The sequence below is a fragment of the Anguilla rostrata genome, chromosome 12 (assembly GCF_018555375.3).
Source record: "Anguilla rostrata isolate EN2019 chromosome 12, ASM1855537v3, whole genome shotgun sequence".
Classification (NCBI taxonomy): domain Eukaryota; kingdom Metazoa; phylum Chordata; class Actinopteri; order Anguilliformes; family Anguillidae; genus Anguilla; species Anguilla rostrata.
In genome coordinates this window covers 21,476,013-21,486,251 of record NC_057944.1, presented here as the reverse complement: position 1 = coordinate 21,486,251, position 10,239 = coordinate 21,476,013, and the positions used below count along the sequence as shown (strand labels likewise).

General features: G+C 40.8%; 1 protein-coding gene across 1 annotated transcript; it reads right to left on the bottom strand.

Moving 5' to 3' along the window:
* Window positions 1-427: 427 nt before the first annotated feature.
* On the bottom strand, window positions 428-9,363 carry tyr (tyrosinase). Its single transcript, XM_064302115.1, has 5 exons — window positions 8,485-9,363; window positions 6,273-6,489; window positions 5,426-5,573; window positions 2,398-2,579; window positions 428-1,229 (listed from the first exon to the last, which is right to left on the bottom strand). The coding sequence occupies exons 1-5, from the start codon at window positions 9,304-9,306 to the stop codon at window positions 985-987; spliced, it is 1,614 nt and encodes a 537-aa protein (XP_064158185.1). The 5' UTR covers window positions 9,307-9,363; the 3' UTR covers window positions 428-984.
* Window positions 9,364-10,239: the final 876 nt, after the last annotated feature.

The window sequence follows — 10,239 nt, the reverse complement described above, 5'->3', positions numbered from 1 at the left end:
GACATAAACATGTGCACACACACATGCAACTTCTTTGAGTATAGGGTAAAGACACTCCATGTCAACAAGATGCTTAACTCCACCTGTTACAAATTATACATCCTTCCAGCATATTCAAGTGGGTGCTTGAAACAGGTTCATCAAATGGGTCAGTGCAAAAATTGCATGTTTGTAGTGTTCACATGCACTGAAAAACGTATATATACTTTTAATGCAATTCATGTAATTTGTTTTTGAAGCACATCAGCCCTAAAATGCAAGCAAAAACACCGAAAACACAGTACTGAAGAATAAGCAGCTATGTTAGAGTTCTTGGTTAATGTTCCTGCAGTTCTAAAAAAAAAAAAAAAAAACCTTTTTCTTTCATATTTTAATCTCATTAAAATCTTGCATTAGACATTAAGGTTTTAGGTGGTTTATGCCCTGCTTATTTATTGAACGTACTTAATATTACAAAATTACTGTTCTAGTTTATTATGCTTAATTAAAATTTATGGGAATTCATTTTGGCCCCATCAGATTTGTTTCAGGTCATCAGAAAACCCATTTGAGGTATTTCTTTCCTTATATCAGATGTTGAGTATCCCTGTAGAGCAGTGGTGTCAAACTCGTGCCATGGAGGGCCGTGTGTATCCAGGTTTTCATTCCAACCAATTAATGCTGCCTTAATTGAGTCCAATTACTCATTCAGCCATATGCGTTTAACTGCATTGAAGCACAGAATATAAGAAAATTTTTATTTAGACAATGCAGGTCACCATAGACGTCGGGTCACCATTGTGCACAAACCTGCATCCCTAATTCAGCAAATAATTTAACTAATTATATAATCAAGATCTGAGGCTGGAATGAAAACCTGCATACACACGGCCCTCCATGGCACGAGTTTGACACCACTGCTGTAGAGCATCTTTTTCTCATCGAATGTCTTTTCCAGTTGGCAAGTGTACGTGCAGTGCACAGCGCCCCCTGTCTGTGGTGTCCTCACAACGTGGTCTGGTAGGAGCTGGAGCCTTCCTCTTCGCTGCTGTTGAGCAGGGGCTGCCTCTCCCCGTACGCCGATGCCCTTTTCTTCTTCCTCTGTCGCCGCTTCCGGCAGACCAGGGCCACGCCCGCGGCCACAATGCCAGCCACCAGCGCCCCTAAGATCCCGGCCCCCAGGAGCCACTGCCAGATCTCTCTGGCCTGCTCCAGGTACGGGTTGAGAAATTCCTGGACAAATCGCTGGCCTGCATAGGGAGAAGAGGATCAGCCACCAGTCTCCATGCACTACAGTCATTAATAAGAGGACAGACTCGGTCCCACTTTGTTCACTGAGTTTTGAATTTAAATCAGTATTGCAGTAGCTGAAATGGACTGTTGGTTCCTAGTTACAGATATGGGTTTTTGTAAAACTGTACAAAGAAAATGATGTTTTTCATTAGTATATGCAATAACTGATGATATACACAAGTAATCAACTTTATTAAATATAATGGGTTTTGCAATAAGGCCCGGAAGAAACAACTAATTAAGCTTTATTGAGAATCCTACATTGAACTTGTGAACAGAAATATTTTGAATAAACAACAGTATTAATGCAAACACAATTGCAGATTTATTTCACAATATACTTTTATTCTAATTTATTCTCATTCTAATCTAAGGAGCTGTTTTGCAAATGTAAATTTTTGTAAATAGGCAGCTTTATCTTACACAAACTAAAGCTTGCATCTACTCAGGTTTGTTTCCATGACATGGAACCAGGATCTGAAACATGCTCCATAGCAGCCTAATGTTTATCTGAATGCTTTAGAATAGGGTATTTAAGACTGCCATCAACACATAACACTATTTCACTGATCACCACAATAAGCCAAAATGTTTGAATCTATTGGTCCCATCAACAAATGTTGAGTGCAGACATTTTCTGACTACAGCCATACAGCCAATATTGAGGCCCCAGGCTCAAAACACTGCTGTGTGTTTGTTTTAAACTTCCTTTGTTCTCTGTTGGTCTGAGCCCTAATACGACCTAAATAATCCTTTTAATTATTACGAATACAATGTCATAAAACCCACTGAAAATGTAAAACTGATAAATTATTAGCTCTTGTCTACAATGCAAATTTACAGAGCTTCAGCTTCAGTGCCTCTCCTGAACTAAAAACGCTGTCCGGCGAGCCGTTGTAGATCAGTCGAGCGTGTTACCAAAGCGCTGAAAGCTACTTTAGCAGTACTTGGATGACAGCGCCCTCTCTTGTTACAGTCAATTCCTCTCATAACCCAGAAAGCTGCTAAGGGTTTTCAACCAACATTAATTAAAAGATACATGCACACTCAGTATTGAACATGCAGAAGATCTAGGACATACGATGAGCACTCAGTACAAGCAACCTTACTGAAAAGCAGGCTTACCTGGGTCTAACAGGTAGGCATACTCATAGCCCAGTGCCTTGGTGGACAGGAAGTAGTCCCCGTTCCTGTAGAGGGGGATGAAGGGGACCATGTAGTAGCCATCATTGTGTCCGATGGGGGCATTTTCTTCAGGATAATGAGTCCGGGGAGGCTGGTGCCTACGCAGCCACTGTTCAAAGATGCTGGGGGAGGGGAACATATACAATGGTTAGAAAGACCAGGACTCCCATGACTATTACTAATCTGGGTGAAGCGTATTTACCTTAGGCTTTGTAAAAAAAAATTACACTTGTCTACTGACATGCACATAAAGGAGGGCTAATTTGTATTCCCTGGGGCAGATGACATTCTGATTGATGGAATGTTAAAACTGTGCAATTGCTTTGACATTTTGTATTGTACTTCAGAGGACCACAATAAAAAAAACCCATGAGAAAATCATTATCCCCTTCGATATAATTTCTTTGCAGCAGAGGGCACATTAACCTCTGAAGGCACATCTACTGCTTTGGTCTCTCAAAAAAAGGAATTTCAAATCTTTGAGTGTACAAAGTAAATAACTGCAGCTAATTTAGAGGATGTGGAGTTTGCCTCAAAGCAAATCGTGAAGTGGGATGTGTGTATGGGGAAGGGTGGTGGGAAAGTGTGCATGCACATCCTCCAGCTGAGCAAACCGTTGCCTAGAATGTACTCACAGTCTACTGTCAAGGTCAAAGGCATTAGAGTGTGATCTTCAGGGGAACCTGAAGGACTTTGATGCTTTAAGAAGTGTGCTAGGAGGATCAGAGAGCTTTGGCAGAGCCTTGCTCTCAGAGCACAAATGACTTGATGCTTTGATGTGGGGGTGATCTTGAATGGTTGTGAGTGCGCAAAGAGTCATGCGCTGTGCTTGTGAGGGTTTGGTATTCTTACAGGGTGGCATGGATTCTTCGATAGCCTTTTCTCTTCATAAAAATATTTTACTAATGTGTATCTTCAAATACAATTAATACTGATGTGTTAAAATACTACAATTCTTATATACAATTTTCCCCGCTGAGAAAAAAAAAAAAAAAAGATTAAAGATGGCTGTATGGGTGGGGCTGGCTAATTCTTAATTCTGTAAGAGCCTGAGCACCATACTGATAAATACGTAGCTGATACCTGACCTACATATTTTATATATTTCCCAAAAGGTTCTGATGCTGTTGTGAAAAGTTTAAGTATCTAAACAGCTGCAAAAGGGAACTGATATTGTTAGTGGCAAAACACCATGCAAGGAAGTCTCTTCGGGTTTCGTCAACAGTAGATCTTCCAAGTTAGGACCGGATGGCAGTAAATAACCTTTGGGTCCTTTGTCATCAAAGACAGGAAGCACAGACTTATATTTACTACTGTGTATTAACACCTCTGTGCCTGGCTGCTGTAATCAATATCCACTATGTCCTCTACCTGCTGCCTGTCAGTCAGTAGGGGGTCTGACAATCAACCATCTGCCAGGGGCCAGACAGTGGTCTGTTGTGATCTGTGGTCTGATCATGAGATAACGGTACACACTGTGTGTGTGCTTGCGTGTATGTGTGTGTGTTTGTGTGTGCATATGTGAGTGTGCGTACAACCTTCTGCTATGGCATGATGTCACAAAACAATTAATGCAAGACCTAAGAATGGTTTTGCATTAATTTATTGGGTGACGCTCTGGTAGAAAGCAGAGGAAAACTCCTTAAAATGACCACCAGGCAATGGTTCTCGCATCTTTACCACTACCGTACAATTACATCCTCCTCTCTACAGGTATAGTATGATATATAAGGTATAGTATGATATAGACCAGTGGTAACCAACCCTGTTCCTGGAGACCTACCATCCTACCAGGGGGCGACATAGCTCAGGAGGTAAGACCGATTGTCTGGCAGTCGGAGGGTTGCTGGTTCAAACCCCGCCCTAGGCGTGTCGAAGTGTCCTTGAGCAAGACACCTAACTCCTAACCCCCTAACTGCTCTGGCGAATGGGAGGCATCAATTGTAAAGCGCTTTGGATAAAAGTGCTATATAAATGCAGTCCATTTACCATCCTGTTGGTTTTCATCTGAACCCTAATTAGATGCACCTGACTCTACTAATAAGCAGCTCAACAAGATCTCTATCTGTTGAATGAGGTGTGGTTTGTTCAGGTTGGAATAAAAACCTGTAGGATGGTAGATCTCCAGGAACAGAGTTGGTAACCACTCATATATACCCTCACTTTTTTCAGTACAGAAGGATCACACTGAGTGTCTGATGAAAGGCTTTGAAATGACAGCTTCAGAACTGGTATTCTAGTCACGTACAAATTCAGAGAAATTCACTCACATCCGCATGCTTCAAGAGTCCAATAAAGAGGCAGCACAAGTATATTCAGTGAAGTGAGAATGGTCTACTTGTAAATACGTTGATTTAGCTAGTGGGGAGTGTAATTATGTTGTGTCAATTATTATTTACTACACCACTGCTCAATCAATACCACACTCAATAACACTGATTTTTTAAAAATCAAGGTGGCGCTAAATTATTTTTTAATCCATTTTGTTGTGGTTTTAATATAATGCATTATTAGAGAAATTCACTTACTGCACATCCTCATGTTACAAGAGCCAAATAAAGAGAGCACGTGTATTGACGTGAAAATGTTTTACTCGTAAATACGTTCATTATATTTATTTTACTCGTAAATAAATATACGCTAACGCATTATTATATTATTATTGTAATTACTGTTTCTTCACTGTGCTTGCTTTGTACTTCGGTAATCAATAAGAGGCAATGAATACTGCCACCTTTTGGGCGAATACAGTTGTGACACGCTGGGCAGACACGGAGTGGTTTGTGGGAAACGAGTGGTGTTTTCTGGGACGTTTATATCTATGCTCCCTCAACTCAAAATGTCCGTCGATTTCCACTGAATTGGTGGTATGTTATTTCTGTCATTTCCTCACGGTAACTATTGTTAACATTTTGTGTCTTTTTTTACTTCCAAAATAAATGCTTTTACAGGCCATGTCCTCACTTACCTGTCGATGAAGGCATGGTGGAGGAGGAAAATGGGATCATTGGCAGAACCCTGGACAGAGGACATGGAGCCATTCATGAAGACGTGGAGAGCGTTGTGCATGGTACTCTGCCCGCGGACAGCCATGCCGGTCTCAGGACTTGCAAACCCTGCACACAGGCACAGCACAAACTCAGCCTGCAGGCTCCGAGTGCAGACATGGGGCCTATACCTGTCCTGGCCAATCTTTCTCCACCCAGGTATGGTTTATCGTGCCGTTTATTGAATACGTGTCTGTGTTATTTCTTGACAGTTCATATCCCATAGTCCTCGATGGAAATAAATAGTTATTGGAGGTATAATTCCACTTATAATGGCTCACAATCAAATGTTTTACCTCAAAATGGAGATGAACACCAAAATATTCATGTGTTCGGTTTGTTTTTGTTCTCTCAGAGGGGATAAAAATAGAATCATCACTCTCCGCGTTTGCGATCCCAGAATGGAGAGTCAGGATCTTTTCTCATTATGCAAAACCTTTCATGGTTCTTCGGCAAAGTAAAATGTCAAGTGTTAACTGAACTCTTAACAGTGTAAATTGAACTCTTAATGGATAACATTTGGTCCCACTGGGTACAGAATGTTATCTGTTCGTGATGACTTAATACTGGACATTTTACTTTGTGGCCTATCCGTTACTTCCAATTCAGGAATTTCCAACTAACAGTCCAGCATTATTAATTTCTCCATCGTGTGCAGTAAAAACCATGTATGAATCATGTTGCTTCGTTTTTATACACCAAAATGTGACATACAAGTAAACACTTAACCTCAGATATTTTGGACATGCATGGAGAAATATGGCTAACCTTCCAGGGCGTTTCTGAAGCTCATGTTAGCGGTCCTGTCCATGGGTTCCGTCTCGTATTCGTTGAGGCTAACCACGAACTCAACGTTAGCGGAGGTAGGCAATCGGTTTACCCGGTTCCGATCATGGTTCCCTGGATTACGCAGGAGGGGTCCTTCCCCCGTGCCATTGCACAGCGCGGCCCTGCTGTTGTATTCCTCCGGTTGGGTGCAGACCACCTACAATAACAGTTTATTTACAGGAGATAGCCTATGTGATGGCGTAATATGGTCCATTCCTTGACATTGATTTTAAAAATTTGAACCGGTCAGGTCGTGAGCACACACACGCACACACGTAAACACGTTGGTTATAACTTAATAAAGTATTTCAATGTATTTTAATTACAAGCTCTCATCTTCGAGTCCTATGTGTCCAGCAGTTCAAGTGGATATTTCATTGTGTAATTTTCAAATTCCCCTACAAATTTAATCCAGTTGTCAGTGTCCTCAATTATAGTCCTCAACCATAATTTTCGACCTTTAGATTATTTTTGATCAACGTCAAGAGGTGATGACCAAATGTAATTTTCAGCCGACATGTAAATTCACACCAACCTTACATTGATTTTGCGTAACCATAAAACAACCTAAGAAGTTTGGACCGTCTCTGTCTAATTAAATGGCTCCAGTTCCACCCATCTGTTATGCATGGCTATATTAAGAACTGTGTTGGTTACTGCATGAAAAATCTTAGGAAAAATTTATCTTGGAACCCGGCTTCAATGATGGACATTGAAAATGTACAATTTAATATTTAAAGCAGCATAGTAGGCCTAACGTTCAGATACGTGGTAGCAATAGGGATTTGTTAGAAGTTGGAATGACTCTTAAAATTGATTGTTCTTTTTTCAGTTCTGGTTTTAAAAAAACCTGATCGGAATGTTTATAAGCAAAATTCACATTACGCGTTAGTCACCCAGGATATGGAATCTGATCATTGAATAAACACATGGGTAAATGTGTTATATTAAAACACCAGCTACATTACATGGAACAGTAAATTTAAATTTCGTCCTGAAATAGAATGCTATCTCCAAGGGGATAAAATCTACACAGCATGACAATTCCATAACCACTGGCTACCTCAACGTTCATTCGGTGCATTTTTCTTCAGTAACTACTCAGAATAATGCGCAGCCTATGCATAACGCAATTTATCTTTCTTATGGGCGCCGTTATTCTCCCTAGCATTTGAATGCGAAATACAGCTGCACACGGAAGTGATTATGTAACAATGACTGTTATAATTGAAGCAGCACAGCTAAACGCGGGAGTGAGCCCTTAAAACAATCTAGTGATGAACAACGAAGATACGGCCGCAGGAACAGCCAATGTTTCCCCAAGTCTTTCGTTAAAAGTTAGCGAACTTAAAGTAGTCTATGTGAAAACCTCAGGCTGTACTAAATGAGGAATTCATAAAATACCATTCAGTTGTTTTTGGGCAAGTGCATCTTTGATCAAATTGTGCATCTACCAGCTGTTTGCTGAACTATAACTGAATGTATCTGAATACTGCTGTGATTAGTATAATTCATTTGTACAGGTGGGTTAAACAATGAACGAGGCGTAGGCCTATCTCAGGATCTCAATGGAAAGGTCTCGCGGTTCTTCATATGTCTTGTAATAAAATTATTTTGTTTTCAAATGCTCTTATCCACACTGGCCACAATAGTTTACATTTGTCATGCGGATCAGTTAATACAGATGGATAGTTACAGATGCTGATAGTTCTAAGGTGCGGTCAATAAGCTCCCTTTGGTTCTCCGTTTTATCAGTCTATTTACGCCTCCGGGTCCATTTCTCCAGACAGTGCGCTCCAGATTTCTCACAGACGTTATCTTACTTTATTCTGAGAACTTTACTTTGGTTACTTCTGTGAAATAACATAATCACGCAAAGGCACGTCAGCAGTGTCCCACTAGAGATATAGCCGAACCACACGATCACCTGACCATATCCTGGAGCTCGAGACCCCACACGGCTCCTGTCTCCGTTGCCATATTAAGCGTTTCACAACTGAATATAAATTTTCCAAATGTAGACTCCAAAATATTTACGTTGGCTAATATGACGAAAAAACGCATAGAGCAAAAACAAGAACAGTAGTAACAATATAGCCAAAAATCAAGGCCAAACATACTTCAGTAAAACAAACAAATAAATGCAAGTTACCTTCCACGAGGAGAAGACGGAGGCAGGGCTAATAAGGTTTTGGTTCAGTGGACTCCGTGCTCCCATCAATTCGTCTGTGCAGACTTGGCAGTCCTGCGCGTCTCGCCAGTCCCAGTAGGGGATGGTAAAGTTGAAGTCTCCTGTTAGCTTCCGGATCTCGTGCTCCCAGTGCAGCAGGTACACTCTGTGCCATGGCAAGAAGGCCGCCGATTCATGTGCAAAATCAATATCAGTCCATACATTGTTTGCCCCACCCAATAAGGCGTCCCGCGACACGTAGTAGTGCATCCAAACAAACAGGTCATATATATTTATGTCCGCAAACATCGGATTTGTCCCGTTATTCATTTGTTCGTACGTGCCGGTTACTATCACGTAGTCTTCACTAATGGTATTCTTTGCCAGGTTCAAGTAAGAGATAAACTTTTGTCTCTCGGTCACCGACAGTTGAAAAATGTTCCTCCTCACCGATTCCCTCCTTTCAGCACAATTAGCACCGAAGTAGCCGAACTTACATTCTCCGCAACTGAAGCCCATGAAGTTCCCAGCACATTGACAGGTGCGGTTGTAAAACACCAAAGGCCACCTCTCCCTGTCATCTATGTCAGAGTGGGGGTATTGCGGTCCGTTGGGACGGTCGGAGATGACAACATCTTGGCAGAACCCCCTGCCTGATCGGGCACCACAGATTGATCCGTCTCCTTCCCACACCGGACAGCACTGCTTTGTTCGGAGGACCTCTGCCGTGGCACAAGGTCGGGGGAACTGTTGGGATGAAATTCTAAACTGAAAGAAAATGCAAAAAATGCACAGAAGCAGCATGACTAACTACCAGGCACAATGGCCACATCAACTCTGACTGAGCATCTAACAGTTAAAGGGTACTCCAGTTAAGAAAGGAGAACAAAAGTTGGCTCCAAATTTATACACACTCCCCCTCCATCCCATCACATGGTCAAGATAATATTTTCAGTCTATTCGCATTTGTCTCAAGGCCATGTCTCCGTGTTCTTGGAATGCTAAGCATGAACAGAAAGTGGGAAATATTTTGATTTGTGTGTAGGCGATACGATACGATACGATACAATAGTGCTACGAAGTCAGTTTAATCTGCGTAAGTGATTGGGGAAATAAAAAATGAATGAAAGCCATTTCGTAGCACTTATTATTTGTGAAAAGAAAAGCTTTATAATCAAGTTGTAGTAATTATAGATATTTATCACCTATCATTTTGGTAGGCCTATCACTCAGGAAAAAGTGCCGAAAAGGTATTGTAGCGTTAGCCAGCAATGCACAATTCATTTCTATATATATATATATATATATATATATATATATATATATATATATATTTTTTTTTTTTTTTAAACTTGTGAATGGTACTTATCAGTACCCAAATAGAACATTATTATACAGTGTACATTTGGGGGGAAAAAATCCTTACCGACCAAAAATATACCTTCATTGTATCTTTATGTATGAGGGTGATTGCAAGTCACGAATAAAATGTTTTTAGAAAACCTCGCTAAATTTTGCAAGTGAGCATTTTTTCTGAACATGTTTGTACTCTTGAATTCGCTCTTGACTTCGAAGAACTTCCAACGTTGACAATTTAAACCCAAACAATACGTGGATAATATGTCATTAACCGTTTGTGATTAAATCCTCTGCATTGGCTTGTACAGTATGCTTGTGAATATGGAGAGTAGTATTATTAATATAAAGGCTGTGTTTTGAAGGTGTTCACTGTTGCCT